Source organism: Gadus morhua, chromosome 14 (assembly GCF_902167405.1).
Source record: "Gadus morhua chromosome 14, gadMor3.0, whole genome shotgun sequence".
NCBI lineage: Eukaryota > Metazoa > Chordata > Actinopteri > Gadiformes > Gadidae > Gadus > Gadus morhua.
In genome coordinates, this window is record NC_044061.1 from 24,219,733 (window position 1) to 24,237,232 (window position 17,500).

Consider the following 17,500-nt stretch of genomic DNA (forward strand, 5'->3'; position numbering starts at 1 on the left):
AATGCAACTCAATGATCCTGACCCTTTGTCTCTTTCTCTCCCTCCCCTCCCCCTCTCTCTCTCTCTCTCTCTCTCTCTCTCTCTCTCTGTTCATCATTCTCTCTCTCTTTCCCTCTCTCTCCCTTTCTCTCCCCCTCTCTCTCTCTCCCTTTCTCTCCCCCTCTCCCCCTCTCTCTCTCTCTCTCTCTCTCTCTCTCTCTCTCTCTCTCTCTCTCTCTCTCTCTCTCTCCCTCTCTCTCTCTCTCTCTCTCTCTCTCTCTCTCTCTCTCTCTCTCTCCCTTTCTCTCTCTCTTCCTCTCTCTTCCTCCCTTTCTCTCTCTCTTCCTCTCTCTCCCTCTCCCTCCCTCTCTTTCTCTCCGATCTCCACATCAATCGTCGTATTTTCCCATGATCTATAATGATTTCACATCTAATCTGTCTCTAATAGGCTACATCAGTAATACATAATTAGCCAGAAATAGCAATTAGGAGGGACATACCAGGAAGAGGAATTAGGAAACAAACATGGGATGTTTTTGAAGGATGACCGACAGCGGCGTCACGGCGACGAGACAGGCTCTGCTCTCTGTGATTCATACCCGGGGCATCGAAGAGTGATCCAGTATAAAGCAGAGGATAGCATGGACGCATCCGCCGGTAAAAAGCCTTTTACGAGCGGATGTAAAATCAGGCTGGGGAAGGGGGGAGGTGGGAGGGGGGACCCACTCATGCACCCCCCCCCCCCCTCTGAGTGCCTCACCAGGACCCCGGCTAATGCGTGGACATTAGCAGGGACGGGGAATGTGGGTTAGGGGCTGTCAGCTCGCACCGCAGCACCGCAGGTACAGATGCACACATCCATCACGCCGCCAGCTCGTCACGCTCCAGCCAATAGGAGCGGGCCCGGGGAGGACAGCTCTACTTTGTGAGGAAGTAGAGCTGTCGTGAAGGTGACCAGCCGCCCCCCTTCTCTATCGGCGCCCTCGTCAGGCCATCACACCAAGATGTTCTTTTTGATTTAGCTACGATGTCTTTCGGTGGATTCAACACGCACGCTGAAACGCTGATGGATACATATCGGCTTGTGTGTTTGTGTGTGTTCGTATGCGTGTATGTTTATGTGTGTGTGTTTCAATATGTGTCTGTGTACGTGTGGGTGTGTGTACAAGGCATGTGTGTGTATTGCACGTGTGTGTGTGTGTGTGTGTGTGTGTGTTCGGTACGTGTCATGTGTATCGATGGAGTCGTATTATAAAGACAACAAACACACACACACACACGCATACACACGTACACACACACACACACAGCCCGGCTGGAGGATGCGTGCTGGGAGGTGAGCCTCGCGGTGAAGAGGGGCTTCATCATCAGCATGCGCAGGCTGGAACCCTCCCGACCGCTCCCGCATTCTGAGGAGCAGCGCGCAGGGCAAATAGTGTCGGGCTTAGAAGGCTTTGTTCAAACACAGATGGGCCAAAACCTGTCTGGATGTGGAACCGGGGCGGAGAGAGAAGGGGGCCGGGGGGGGGGGGGGAGAGGAGAGGAGAGGAAGAGCGGGAAGAGGAGGAGGAGGAGGAGGATGAGAGAGAGACTGTATGCACATAGTATTGAACGGATCATCCGCGGTTAAGGAGGTGGCCGCCACCGAGAGAGCCCTGATAGGGGACGGATTAAGGGTAGATGAAGGTTACCTGCTTGTGTTTGGTGAGGGACGTCGATACTGAAACAGGAGCCATGTCGTCCGCCCTCCTGTACGCCTGCCCTGCCTCAGAACTAGCCTAACACGGGGCCGCGTCGGGCATTTGATGCGGTGCTCGCCACACGCATTAGAGGGGTCTGTGCTGCTGAGAGGTCTGGCCCTGTGATGTAGAAAGCCCTCCGTTCACCCTCTTCAGGCACTGCTCCGGGCACCTCATCACAGGAGCCTGCTCCCCTGGGGGGGAGAGAGGGAGGGAGGGAGAGAGGGAGGGCGAGAGTGTGGTGGGGGAGGGGGAGGGAGGGAGGGAGGGAGGGGAGGGGGAGGGAGGGAGGGTGTGGGGAGGGGGGGATGGAGGGAGGGAGAGAGTGGGGAGAGAGGGAGGGCGAGAGTGTGGTGGGGGAGGGGGAGGGAGGGAGTGAGGGGATGAAGGGAGGGAGGGAGGGAGGGTGGGAGAGAGGGAGAGAGGGAGTGGGGTGGGGGAGGGAGGGAGGAGAGAGGGACGGAGTGGGGGATGAAGGGAGGGAGGTAGTGGGGAGGGAGGGAGGGAGGGAGTGTGTGTGTGTTTGGGTGGGGGAGGTGGCAGTTCCTTGTTTCATTAGCAGTATCTCGCTGGAGAGGGAGCAGGAACACCACCCTCCCCCCCACATATCGACCTCCACCTTGCCAGAGGCGGGTGAAAGGGTTGGGGGGGTTGGAGGTCGAGTGATATGGATAAGGAGAAGAAGGAAGGGGGTGATGGGAAATGGGAGGTAGGCTAAACTGTTTGGGGCCACAGTGTGTGTTAATGAGGGTCTTTACGATCCCTGAACTATAATCAACAAAAACATAAAATATACCATATGTAAATATCGGGTTGGGTCGCATGGCCCAAAAGATTCAATCACTGCGCACAAATCAGGCAATTTCAACAGGTTCCCCCTTCAGGACGCGGGCAAAGTTTTCTGCGGACTTTAGAAACAGTAGAAGTGATTTAGGGACATGTTGGATCACAGGGCCTGGATGTTTGTTTGTGCTGGTGAACCAGAAAGAGGCTTTGGTAGCGAGCCTATCCAGATGGTCCATTAGTGCTTCAGGTCCTCTTTGTTCGTCGCTGTTGTTGCTTCTATCTGTCCATCTTTCCCCTCAAATCTGCTTCTGCGTAAGTCTCCTGATTTTCCAATAACTCTGACAGCTCCTCCGCATCGCCCTAAAGAGAGACGTGCACGCCATGCCCGTCCCTATTTACTGCACTATATTTCAAAAAAAGATTGTCTATTTGATGACCTCTAGCGAAGATTATTGTCGACTCTACGGCGGCCAAATCTGATCCCAGACAGACATCTAAGGCCCAGCATCTTGTATGAGCAGGCACGTATGCGCGGTGGACAAGTAGTGATTAAAGACCGTCTCCAGATCTGTGCCGTGAATGGTTAGTAGCGTAATATATTTTTTTGTTCAGCAAGGGAAGAGTGTGCTGAATATTCAGATGGTGAGTGGGTCATAATGTTCCTTATTCCCACTCCCTGTGTGCTTTGATCTGTCCCTCATCCTTTGGTTTAAAGGCTCACACTTCCATTGTGTTGTGTTCACATCCATACTAACTCTCTCTCTCAGGATATCTGTATTCATGTTTGTAGATCAGGCGCTAAGCATACGGAAACCTAAAACATATATTACTTTTCTCACGTTTTTTTTACTGGGAATAACCATGGTTCATCTTTCTTTAACTCAGTGGACTCTCTGTGTGCCTGCAGATACTGATGTATCAATACTTATAATACCTCTATTCTGACTCTCACTGTGTGTCTGCAGAGACCAGAGTATCAATACCTCCCATCCTGGTGTTTCGGCTTTTTCGGCTTTGAGAAGCTATCCTCATATCCGAATTTTTACTGATTTTACTTGATCATTATATAGTGAACGTATTAAGTAGCTTGTTTTTATAGTTGTTTGGAATAGAAACTTCATCTCTCCATTTCTTATAAGCAGGATTTACATGCGGCCCGTCACACAAAATAACACCATACAAAGATGTCTGATTATTGGTAGCTTATTGAATACTTATGCCAAGGTTATATTTTTTTATTGAGCTCCTCTGTGTCCACATTTACAATTTTTTCTTCTTGAAATCACTAATAAGTTCTGTTTTTGTGTATACAAGAAGACAATGCAAGAGATGTGTAGACATGGGGATACTAGCCTTCGTGTTGCGTGTCATCGTTTGAGGTATCCCCATGCCGCTTTGTAAGAGATGGTTGATACGCAATCCCCCTGGCAAGTACGCTCACTGACTTCACCAGAGACTTCTTCTGATGAAATCATCTCCAAAGAAACTCAACGCATACAAAACGCGTTTTAAGAATTTGAATCAACTACGAGACGACTGTGTACCCTCGTTGTTTTCGGTAGTATGAGGTGACTCACGTTACTCTGTTTCAGGAAGCCATTTAAAAGTGAAAGTAGGACTTGACCTATGTCTGCCGGCTCAGTAGGTCACACTGTTTAGCAAAGAAAGAGGAATAAATCTATAACTCTTTCCTGTTGTGGCTACGACTGACTGGACTAAATTGCGCTTTTGGGAAGCAGTGGAGCTGCCCTTCCAAAAAAAAGCGAACTGTTTTGAATCAATGATCCACCATATTGTGCATAGTGTGGCTCAGCCAGCATCTGGCCCCAACTCCCAATCAATTGTTCCGTTTTACCACTTCTCAACAGCGGCTAATTGCTTCAATGAATCTCTGCCGATAATCACTCTCGAGTTTTTTTCTGTATGGCTTCACATGGGTTCCCAATGTACACATGTGCCGCATCATGTGCAAGACCTTTGAACACTAGGCATTTTAAATTCTAGAATCTGAGAATAGAAAGTATACGAGAATAACACAATTTGTTCCAGAACCAAACGAAACCAAACTCAATGCTTGATACTCCTGTCACGTAAAAACAAGTCAATTACAATCTCGAATCACAAGTACAACCTCGAAGGGGTTTTCAGCCCAACATGTGATGGTGACCCCACCTAACTGGGTGGAGAGAGCCCCGCCCAACCGGAACGAGGGTGTGCTGCCGACACAGAGTCGACGAGCAGCGCTGCAAATGAACTGAAGCACTCTTTGTCTATCTGCACTCTGTTCCTGTCGCGCTCTCCCTGCGCCTTCTCTCTTGAGCCATATCTGTTGTGTCAGGCTGTGTCCTTCAATTAACCCTATCGGTGTGTGTGTCTGTGTGTGTGTTTGTGTGTGTGCGTGTGGTGTGCATGTGTGTGCGTGCTTGTGTGCCGTTGTGTGTGTGCGTGTGTGTGTGTGTGTGCGTCCCTGTCTGTGTGTGTGCGTCCCTGTGTGTGTGTGTGTGTGTGAATCCTTGTCTGTGTGTGCGTCTCTGTGTGTGTGTGTGCTTCCCTGTGTGTGCGTGGCTCCCTGTGTGCCTGTGTTTGTGCCTGTGTGTGTGTTTCTGTGTGCGTGCTTGCGTTCCTGTGTGTGTGTGCTTGCGTCCATGTGTGTGTACTTGTGCGTGCTTGCATCCCTGTGTCTGTGCCTGTGTGTATGTGTGTGTGTGTGCGGTGCATCCCTGTGTGTGTGCGTGTGTGTCCCTGTGTGGGTGCATGTGTGTACCTTTGCGTGCGTGTTTGCCTTTGTGTGTGTGTGTTTGTGCATGCCTGTGTGGGTGCGTCCCTGTGTGTGTGTGCGTGTATCCCTGTGTGTGCTTGCATGCCTGTGTGTGTGTCTGTGTGAGTGCGTCCCTGTGTGTGTGTTGTTCCCTGTGTGTGTGTGTGTCCCTGTGTGTGTGTGTGTGTGTGCGTGCGTCGCTGTGTGTGTGTGTGTGTGTCCCTGTATGTGTGCGTGTATCCCTGTGTGTGTGTGTGTGCGTGCGTCGCTGTGTGTGTGTCCCTGTGTGTGTGCGTGTATCCCTGTGTGTGAGTGTGTGCGTGCGTCCCTGTGTGTGTGTGTGTGTGTGTGTGTGTGTGTGTGTGTGTGTGCGTGCGTCCCTGTGTGTGTGTGTGTGTGTGTGTGTGTGTGTGTGCGTGCGTCCCTGTGTGTGTGTGTGTGTGTGTGTGTGTGTGTGTGTGTGTGTGCGTGCGTCCCTGTGTGTGTGTGTGTGTGTGTGTGTGTGTGTGTGTGTGTGTGTGTGTGTGTGTGTGTGTGTGCGTGCGTCCCTGGGTGCGTCCCCCTGCAGTACAAGCAGGTGGAGCAGTACATGTCCTTCCACAAGCTGCCGGCGGACATGCGCCAGCGGATCCACGACTACTACGAGCACCGCTACCAGGGCAAGATGTTCGACGAGGACAGCATCCTGGGGGAGCTCAACGAGCCACTGAGAGAGGTACAGGGCCCACGCCCGGGTGTGTGGGTCTGTGTGTGTGTGTGTGTGTGTGTGTGTGTGTGTGTGTGTGTGTGTGTGTGTGTCTTTGTGCGAGTGTGTGTGCTTGTGTGTGTTTGTGTGAATTTTGGTGTGTGTGTGTCTTTGTGTGAGTATGTGTGTGTGTGTGTGTGTGTGTGTGTGTGTTTGTGTGTGTGTGAGTGTGTGTGTGTGTGTGTTTTGTATGTGTGTCTGTGTATTTGAGTTTGACTGTGTGTGTGTGTGAGAGCCTGTGTGTGTGGATGTGTCTGTTTGTGTGTTTGTGTTTTTTGTATATAGTGTGTGTGTGTGTGTGTGTGTGTGTGTGTGTGTGTGTGTGTGTGTGTATAAGTGTATGTGTGTGTGTGTGTCTCCACCTTGGCTCAGGAGATAAGCTCTCTCAGATACAGTAGATTGCATAGTGGAACTTTTATTATCTTTATTATTTATGATATATTTTGTATTATCTAATCACATCATCTGTGTGTGTGTGTGTGTGTGTGTGTGTGTGTGTGTGTGTGTGTGTGTGTGTGTGTGTGTGTGTGTGTGTTTGTTTGCTCGTCTTTGTGTGCCTGTGCATTTGTTCACTACTGTGCGTGTCCCCTCGCGTCCGCCCACGCAGGAGATCATCAACTTCAACTGCCGTAAGCTGGTGGCGTCCATGCCTCTGTTTGCCAACGCCGACCCCAACTTCGTGACCTCCATGCTGACCAAGCTGCGGTTCGAGGTGTTCCAGCCGGGCGACTACATCATCCGGGAGGGCACCATCGGCAAGAAGATGTACTTCATCCAGCACGGCGTGGTCGGCGTGCTGACCAAGGGCAACAAGGAGACCAAGCTCTCCGACGGCTCCTACTTCGGGGGTGAGTGACCCCCGCAGGGCCGGGGAGCACACACATGTTGTGGAGGAATGCGTGTGTCTTTCTGTGTGCGATAGCGTTTTCAAGAAAATATAGATTTTGATCTACACTGAATATTAACAACGATTTCAGTACTGTTTATCCGCAGTATCGATACACTCGGTACCAGCGGCGATTCCTCGCTCTATGTTATAACCTTGTTATATTTATTTCTCCATCTAAAAAAAATATTGTATAGTATGCATCAAAAATGGATAGAATATTGATATTTTTCAAGGTATTGCATCAAAGTTAGAAAACCCAGTTTCTTGACAACACTGTGCAACACACAACAGTGTGCGTGCATTTGCGCGAGCTTGTTTGTCTGTGTGTGGGTGTTGTTTCCTGTTGACACCCGAATGCGACACCATAACGTTTGCGCTAATGTGTTTTGTGAGACTCATCGGCTGAAAAGATCCGCAAAACAACACGCATACATTTTTGTACATTTAGGTCCGGACCGTTTTATGTTCTGGTGTTTAAAATGGTGGACACACCACCCAGAAGAGGACCACATAAGCTGAGGTCTTTCTGGGCTGCGGTTGGTTTGTGATCCACAGCAATATGATGGAGATGTCAAGTCATCCTAGCTAGGCTGTTAGCCTCACTCCGGCAACATGGCAGCGGCACTCACCCCCTCAGATCTCGCCTTATGCGGAGGTTGGGGGGGGAACTCTCTCCCCCACACCCCCTCAGATCTCTCTCTCAGTGGAGGGAGGGGGGGTTAACCCTCTCCCTCACACCCACGGCTGGAGCTCAGCTCTCCAGGGAGCCACCGTGAACAAATCAAAGGAAAGTGTGTCTGCCGCGTTGAGTATATATCAGGAAGCGTGCGTAGGGGTCGCGATAATAAAAAAACACTTTTCCATCCCACAAACAGATCAATACTTAACGGAATACCACCGCCTAAACACTTTGACGTTGTTATACAAATGTCTTGGTGATGTGCGCACCCCACTTCCTATTATACTGTTATTTGTTGTATTTCACTTTGCCGCGGGTAAACGCGATTTCTCTAGACGCTCCTACGTCACAGGGAGAGGTTGCTGCAGCATCCACGATTAATAATAAAGCCTGTTACACATATTGTTGCAATACATTCGATTCATTCATTCAATGAACACATGTGACATTCACAGAGTGGTGCCTTCTGATGTTGAGAGTGTGTAAGTGAATGTAGTAAAATAGCACCCTGGAGCAGATTGCTGGCTGACTTGCATATCATGTTAAAGTACAATATTACACATTTCAGAAGATAGCTTTGGTGCCTTGTAGATTACTAGTAGACGTTTTATAACGTCAATTATAGAGGGTTTTAGGCTGTATTATTTAAAGCCTTTCACCGTAACCCCGGCATGCTATAGACTGATTGCTGAAGTGTTGCTGATGAGGGTCAGAGCAGCACCAACACACACACACACATGCACTCTCACATGCACGCACACACACATGAACGCACACAAAGAAATGCACTCTCACACACAGACATACACACATACACACACAGACAGACACACCTGCACACGCATACACAAACACACACACTCTCACACACATACAAACACACTTAGACACATACACACACACAAGCATACACATATACACACGTACACACGCACACTCACACAGACACAGACACATAAAAAGACACATTTGCACACACACAAGCGCATGTGCACCGCATACAACCCCACATACACACACACAAACACACACACAGACACACACCCTCTTAAGTCCTGCCCTCCACCCCCCCTCCGCCCCAGTGTATGTGACACATGTAGGGGATGATGTGTGCCATACTGCCCTCACCAAATACCAATTAGTTTGCCCAGTGACAGCATATCATTTAGTCTACACTGTTTAAGTAATGAGAAACAGCGGCAGAGCATTTAACAGCTTATGACCCTCCTGTGGAAGTTTAATTACGTCTTCCCCGCTCCGGCCGCTCTGCCTGCCCTCTCCCTAGGGGTCCCCTCAGAAATAATAGAAAGATGGTGGCCATATCTCTGCCTGTGCCAAAACTAATCAACATTTCAAAAAAAGCATTCCTCCACAGCTTCCTCCAAGACACCAGCCCCTCCCTGTCTCTCCATAACCGCCTTAACGCTGCAGTTATTCTAATAAGTCACGATCGGGTGTTTAATGAGAAGCCGACTCCATAGGCGTCACAGACAGTCGTTTTAGTCGGGCGGCCGCGCGTTTTTGTCCCTTCCACAGCAACAACTCGGTTTCTCTCTGCGAGCGTCTTCTGCAAGCACAATATACATTTTCAACAGCTTGTTTGCGATGGAGATTAATGTCAACTATCTTAGAGAAGAGCTGCCGAAATTGAAACAGTTATTTTTTCTTTGCAAAAAGACAGCTATAGGGGAACCCGAACTGCGGCTCCAAAGGCGGCAAGCGATGCCGCGACTCAACCGCGGCGCGCTTTAATCTTAAGCCTTGGATCTGCAATTATTATTATTTTCCCCGCACCAATGTGATAGAGAACCCCCAGGGTTTGCGTATTTCACTCCATTATCCTGCAACTATTCCTGGCAGCGGCATGCTTTCCAATGTGCAGCGAGAGAGAGGGAGAGAGTATGAGAAAGAGAGAGAGGGAGATAGGGAGAGGGAAAGGGAGAGGGAGAGGCAAACTTAAGCTGAGAACCACTGGGAGTTTGTTAGCAAACACGAGTTAGCCATTCATGAAATTAATTGGTGGCTGCATCAGTACAGGGGGAGTCGTGGTGGTGGATGTACCGCATCTGATTGTGGAGGAGATGGTGATGGTGGTGGTAGAGGTGATGGTGATGGTGGTGATGTTTTGGAGGGGGTTTTGGTTGTGGTGGTGGTGATGGAGGTGATGGTTGTAGAGTTATGGTGGTGTTGGTGATGGTAGAGCTGATGTGAAGGTGGTGGTGATGGAGGCGGTGGTGTTGGTTGAAGTGGAGGTGAGAGTGATAGTGGTGGTGGAGACGATAGTGGTTGACTTTATTGTTGTGAGGTGATAGAGGTGGGGATGATGTTGTTGGAGGTGGAGGTGTGCTGGAAGCAGAGGTGATGGTGGCGGTGGGGATGGGGGTTGAGGTGGTGGAGGGACATGGCTGGAGTACATTTTAAAGCTAAATAAAGACAAAACAATAGTTGCTGTTGAGTGTGAGGTTGTAGTGGACGTAAGGCTTGTGGAGGAGTTAGAGATGGAGGGGATGGTTAGTGGTTGGGGACTATTGGGGAGTTCTGACTCAGTGTCGGTAAACAGGTAGTCCGCTGGGATGAGCTGCTCAATGAACTATCGCGTGCAGCGAGATTAGAAGTCTGTGTGTGTGTGAGTGTGTGCGTGTGTATGTGTGTGTGTTTACATGTGTGTGTGTGTGTGTGTGTGTGTGTGTGTGTGTGTGTGTGCGCATGTGTGTGCGTGTTTATAGAAGTGTGTTTTGGAAGGTTGGTTTTAGCAAGTGTATATAAGAGTGTATAAATGATTGTGTCAAGAGAACATTGCCTTGGACAACTCACTTTCCCGTTACTTGACACACACACACACACACGCACGCGCACACACACGCGCACGCGCGCACGCACGCACGCACGCACGCACGCACGCACGCACGCACGCACGCACGCACGCACACACACACACACACACAAATGCTCATTTGCATCACTACCAACTCATGAACCGTAGGCCAGCTCATTTATTCAGAGACAGCCTGATTTATTCACGTGAATGTACACAGTGGCAGGCTGCTGCAGAGTGTTTGCTATAGGAAGCTGAGAGCTTACAGTGTAGACTCCAGCATGGACACAGAGAAAGCTCCTGGACACAATGGCCTATGATGTGTAATACAAGGTATTAACAACAAAGATTGTACCAATATTCGTATTTCAGTTAAAAGGATGGACATAGATACCTAGGCAGTGCCTTGGTTGTCCCAGGTAACATGAACACATCAAACCACCCACAATGCACCTTGGCATTTCTCTATCTAAATGATGCCTATCACTTAAGCCCACAAACACTGGCTCGGCTCCCAGTTATCCAAAAGCACCACAAGGCCTCTGGGAAATGTAGTACGGCTGCCTGGTTTTCTCTTTGGAGCTTCCGGCTGTCTAGATTTGCCTCCAGATAAGCTATTAGATTAGCAATTAGATTATGCTCCACAGGCTCGGCCAATAAAGATGATTCTGGTTCTGACAGCCTAGCGTTGGAGAGGAACACCGTAGCTCTCTTAACGCCCGGGTGGACTCTTTTGTCCAAAGCGACTGACAACCGTTCATACACACATTAACATAGACGGTGGTGTCAACCATACACGGCAAAAGCCAGCTCGTCGGGAGCAGTTAGGGTGAGGTGCCTTGCTCATGGACACATCAACACACAGCTAGGAGGAGCTGGGGATTGAACTAGCAACCTTCCGGTTACAAGTCAACCCGCTCTAACTCACTCCCTTTCTCCTTCCCTACCTCCATCCCTCCCTCTCTCGCTCCCTCCCTCCCTCCCTCTCTCCATCCCTACCTCCTTCCCTCTCTCCCTCCCCACTACCTGATGAGCAGCTTGAGGCTGAAGCAGGGCTGGGTGGTCTGGGGGTCCCTCAGACTCCCAGGGGGCTCTGGGGAGCTGTCTCTTTGTCTCTGAGTCGCGGCATCCTCCACAGGCGGGCGGCTGAACCAGTGACCTATTAAACCACAGGTATAGGGGAAGAAAGAGAGAGAGAGATGGAGAGAGGAGAAGGAGTGTCAGGGATTAAACGGCTGCTTTGAAATCTGGCTCCCCATCATTACTTCAGTCGTCACTAGAACTTGTTTCTGGAACCGAGTCACTTTTAATCTTTAATCTCTGAAAAGGCTGGATCGAGATCCAATAGGGTTTTCCCCCTGCACTCTCGTTTCATTTTCATCATCAGACTCTCTCTCTATTTTTCTCTCTCTCTCTCTCTCTCTCTCTCTCTCTCTCTCTCTCCCTCCCTCTTCCCCGCTCTCTTTCTCTCTCCCTCTCTCTCTCTCCCCCCCCCCCTCTCTCTCGCTTCCTCCCTCCATCTCGCTCTCTCTCTGTATCCCTGCCTCTCTCGCCCTCTCTCCCTCACATGGAGCTCAGACTGGCGGCGTTGTGGAGCTGCCAAATAGCCACCATGACAGAGTGAGTCACTAAGGGGCGCTGGCAGCGGCCAGGCCCAGGTAATCCTCTTGGTCCTTAACCCAGTTAGCGCCACGGTTCTGCTCATTCGGTGGCTCCCAGCAGCGGCAGACCCACTCAGGATTATCTGGTGACAGCCCCAGCGCCCAGACGTTTCTATCGGCTCTCCTGATGGACCAATCAAATGATGATTTATGGGGAATCGCGTCTGCATGAATTCATGTGTTGTTGTTTTCTGGGGGCTGGGCAGGGGGGTGGGGGGGGGGATGACATTGGACACTCATTGGGCGTTTTTTTTCTATTATCTTGCCCTTGACAACCGTTGTCATGGGCGGCACTCCCATGCAAATGTGTTAAATGTGGTAAATAAAGAATAAGTTAATAAATTAAAGTAACTTAACTAAACTAAAGTAATTTCATTTGTTATCTTAAAGATAGCATCAAACTAATTACCCGTCCACCACACCCCCACCCTCCTACACTGCCCTCCTCCATCGACACCAGCGCAGAGGACAGGTTCAACACACAACAGACGCACCCGGAGGGACGTGTGTTACGTGACTGCTGGTTACGTGAGAATGTTCGCACACGTTGAAAAACGGCCCGTACCATTTTGCTCCTTCGCTCTCTGGCTCTGTTTTACGCAGACCATCAAACACACAGAACAGAACACATATGTGTACACACACACATATATGAACGCACACACACACACACACACACACACACACACACACAGACACAAGTGCGCGCACGCACACACACACACACACACACACACACACACACACACACACACACACACACACACACACACACACACACACACACACACACACACACACACACACAGCAGCCCAGGAGCGAGGACAGCCGCGGTTCTCTGACATGCATTAAAGCTACGAGCCCGGATCGGGAGAGCGTACGCGAGGAGGCACACGAGCGTGAAAAGATAATTACGTGGAAAAATGCCCTCGCTCCATTTCCTCCTCCCTCTCATATCTGGACGTACGCTAGTGTGTAAATCACACCAGGACGGGCCATGATGTCTCGCACACACCAACGCTCAGAGCTGTCATAGGGCTCCTGGGGGGGGGGGGGGGGGGTCCACATGAGGAGCCAGAAGCCCGCTCAGTGGGGTGCCACGGAGACAGGGAAGCCATCGCCGCCCTCACTGAGATCAAAGCAGGCATCCCCATCGACCTACGGCCGACCTCGTCCGTCCGGCTTTGATGGTCACATGGTCGTTTGCAGACCGAAACAAATTATAAAATGAAGGGAAAAAATATGCATTCCGAGTGTGTATCGCTACTGTAACACACAATATTTTAAGGGACAGGCTGTTCTGAAACTATTACCATATATTTTGCTAACGCTCTCGAGACATGAGCAACGTGATATTTGAAGGTTTGACTACACCGTCGGTGGGAGGGAGGCCAACTACACCCATTACAACAACGGCAGAATCCTGCTGGTGTAAAATAAGCTGCAAAGGGGCGACCCTGAGCACCAGCGGCTGCTATTAAAGCCTCCAAACAGGATCTCAGGAGGAACGACAGCGGAAGAGCAAAGCTGAGCTGTCACTTCCAGGAGTAAAAACAGCCCAGCCTGTCGGAGAGAGCGGGCCCCGGCCGGCTAAGCCTGCTCACTTATTTCATGCCCTGCGATGAGTGACATGAGATCTCCGTAAGCAAAGGGGATTGGAGCAATTCTAAATAAATTGGATTTAAATTGTACTGAACTGCGGGCAGGAATATAGAATATTAACAGGGGTATGGAGAAGGTCACATTGGTGGTACGTACGTCGTTTTTCTTTTAATATCCACTGACTAGGAGCTCAAATGCAGTCATTTGACCGCAATTAAATTTCCCCCATCAGCCAATACGTCAGCATTACAAGCAGATAGTAAGACAGCATAACCCCATGGTCTGAATTGGTAACACTTATCAATTATTATTATTATTAAGAGTACATCGATTACTCATGAATTCACTTTACGTATTAATATGCATTAACTAACAATTAACTGTTAATTCATTATATACTTATAGTGTTTATGTTAAGTAATGGTGTTCATTTTAACTAGTGCAATGTTCTTCAAGTTAATTTAGCATTAATGTATTCATAATTTGATAGGGTAAGGGGTAAACCCTTATCGTAACCCTTAGCCCTATTCTAATGCTATATAATACTTAATACTGCATAAACTAAATGTAATTTATAGTAACAAGACCATAAGTTAACTGTCATTGACTGTTAATTGTTTGTTAATGGTTATGACTGCAATAACTAATGTTAGGGTTAATTAACGTACCTTCATTGTAAAGTGTTCCAATAAGATATCTTCTCTTCTCAAGGCTCAGCCTTCTCCTCTCAGCTCTGCTGGAGACATTAGTCCTGCTCGCGGATTAACCACTGCTCCAGTATTTAGAGAGTAATGGTTCCCAGGGTATTTCACTAACTGTACTCTGGCAGCAGCGGTGCAGCGTTGAAAATGAGGTTAGCGTTAATAATTAACTCTCCTTCGGCCCCCGATGTGGTTTGGGGATTAGTATTTATGTGACGAGCCAACAGAGCAGATCAGCGCCATGTAACACTCATCACTATTTTAAGCACACGAGAACGCTGCTTTTTGGTCATGAGAGAGAAAGCGTTTTCTTTACACTAACTGGGAGCGGTGGCGGTGAAGTGCAGCGCGGTTAAGGAATTAGTAAGGAGAACGCTGGGCGGAGTGGGGAACCGAGAAGAGCAGTGACGACTCTGGCTGTCAGAAGCTCCTCAGTGGAGCCCCGCTAAAATGATGGTGCTGCCAGTGTTCTACTAGGGTTCTGCTAGGGTTCTGTATAGGTTCTACCAGGGATCTGCCAGGGTTCTACTTGGGTTCTACTAGGGTTCTGCTAGGATTCTGCCAGGGTTCTACTAGGGTTCTACCAGGGTTTCTGCTAGGGTTCTTCCAGTGTCCTGCCAAGATTCTGCCAGGGTTCTAGCAGGGTTCTACCAGGGTTCTACCAGGGTTCTGCCATGGTGCTGCCGGTTTCCGACAGAGTTTTGCTCGGGTTCTGCCTTGGTTCCGCTAAACTTCATGCCGTTCAGGGCGCCGGACATGTTGTGGCTGACTTTTTCGTTCTCAACACCCCGAGATCACGCGGCTCTGGCTGAGTGTCTGGTGTTGTGGGTGAGGGTGGAGACCGCGGGGCGGGGCGGGGAGGGGAGACTGAGGCAGGCTGACACCTCCTGGTCCAGCCCTGGGTGGAGAACGCGCGCGGGGGGGGAGGGGAGACTGAGGCAGGCTGACACCTCCTGGTCCAGCCCTGGGTGGAGAACGCGCGCGGGGGGGGAGGGGAGGCGGAGGAGGGCTGACACCTCCTGCAAGCGCTGGCTTCAGCCCCAGAGCCACGAGGCAGAGGGTTTAGCTCCCAGTCACTGGGCGGCTATCTCCAGAAGAGACACAGCACTGGTAGCTCACGCAGTACACACGCTACAAGCGTGTAGTGTGTGCACATGTTGTGTGCACACACACACACACACGCAAACACACACACAGACACACTTGATACACTACACACACATACACCACAAACACTACATACACTACACACGCACTACATACACTACACACACTGCACATACTGCACACACAGACATACACACCACACACTATCCACACGCTATACACACTACACACTCTACAAACACTACAGACACATGCCCACACTACATACGCACATACACAACACTACATACACTACAAACACACTCCACACTACACACTGGAACAAACACACACAGATTCACTCATGGATACATAAACACCTACAAAAAAGATCACTGTTAAAAATACATCTCTGATCTATAAATATATCCTTGGATTAACTCGCGCTTGCCACTCTTGCCTTTTTCTATCTCATGCATGCGTACTCTAGACACACACTAGACACACACAAACACACAAACACACACACACACACATCTCATGTGAATGTTGGTGTCACACTCCGTCCACTCCAATTAACGCGCTATTTATAGCACACGGTTATGCGCCCATACATGGATCTACATTACATCCAATCACTGCACACGCTTTCCAATTAAGGTCCAGGACGTAAGTGGCAGACATGCCAGCAAGCACACACACACGCACACACGATACAAACACACATGCGCATGAAAAAAACACACACACACACACACACACACACACACACACACACACACACACACACACACACACACACACACACACACACAAACAAACGCAAACACACACACACACACACACACCCACACACATGCACACGATAAACACCACGTGACGGATATACACCCATTCCCATGCATGTACTGCATGCCTATATATATATATACAATCATCATTACATGTATGCACTGGGAAAGAACTAATGCACTCTGAAACACACACACAGACACACACACAAGCCCACACATGCACATTCACATATAGACACACATACACACAAACACACACATATGCGTGTGTGCACATGCGTTCAATCATGTACAGCACGTCCCTAGATAAAGACAGACACAGTTAAAGTAAAATAACAAGCACTGTGGAAGCACTAAGTAACACACACACACATGCACACACACACACACACACACACACACACACACACACACATGCGCACACACACACACACACACACACACACACACACACACACACACACACACACACACACACACACACACACACACACACACGCACACACACATATGCGTGTGTGCACATGTGTTCAATCATGTACAGCATGTCCCTAGATAAAGACAGACACTCATACAGTTAAAGTAAAATAACAAGCACTGTGAAAGCACTAAGTATCACACACACACACACACACACACACACACACACACACACACACACACACACACACACACACACACACACACACACACGCGCCTGCTGCACTCTAGTGGTTCGCCGTGCAGCCTGTTAATTAGAGCCGGTTCTTCCTGAGCAGACTTGGCACATGTTGAGTTGAGGGCCTCTGAGGAGCTGAGTTTTTAAAACGTCATGAAGAGAACAGCGCTCCTTCACCAAAATCTTCAGGACCTGTAGACACAAGGCATAACAACACGGTGAACACTGCAGTCATGAATGTGTCTGTGAAAATGTGCGTTTGAATGAGTTATGCTGCATCAATGTTGGCGTCTCACTTACATTCACATTTAGGGCGTTTAGCAGACCCTTTAATTCAAAGTGTCTTACAACAGTTTAAACACACAGACGACGGAGGCTACAGAGCAAGGCGACAGCCAGCTCATCGGGAGCTCATCGGGAGCAGATAGAGTTAGGTGTCTTGCTCGGGGACACCTCAACTCGCCGGGTTTCGAACTAGCAACCTACCGGTTACAAGTCGACACAACATCAGCCACTCATATGACCCAAAGCTCAGGCGGTCCACTCGGTGGGGATTTTGAGGTAGCACTGAGCTTCTTTGAAACATAGGCCCGGGTGTTGGTGAGTT

At 49.4% G+C, this 17,500-nt stretch overlaps 1 protein-coding gene across 1 annotated transcript in view; it reads left to right on the plus strand.

The window, feature by feature from the left end:
• Positions 1-17,500, plus strand: part of hcn4 (hyperpolarization activated cyclic nucleotide-gated potassium channel 4) — a 76,726-nt gene that overhangs the window by 49,855 nt on the left and 9,371 nt on the right. Inside the window, 2 exon segments of the mRNA XM_030376524.1 lie at positions 5,831-5,977; positions 6,615-6,855. Of these exon segments, the coding sequence (XP_030232384.1) occupies positions 5,831-5,977; positions 6,615-6,855 (388 nt within the window).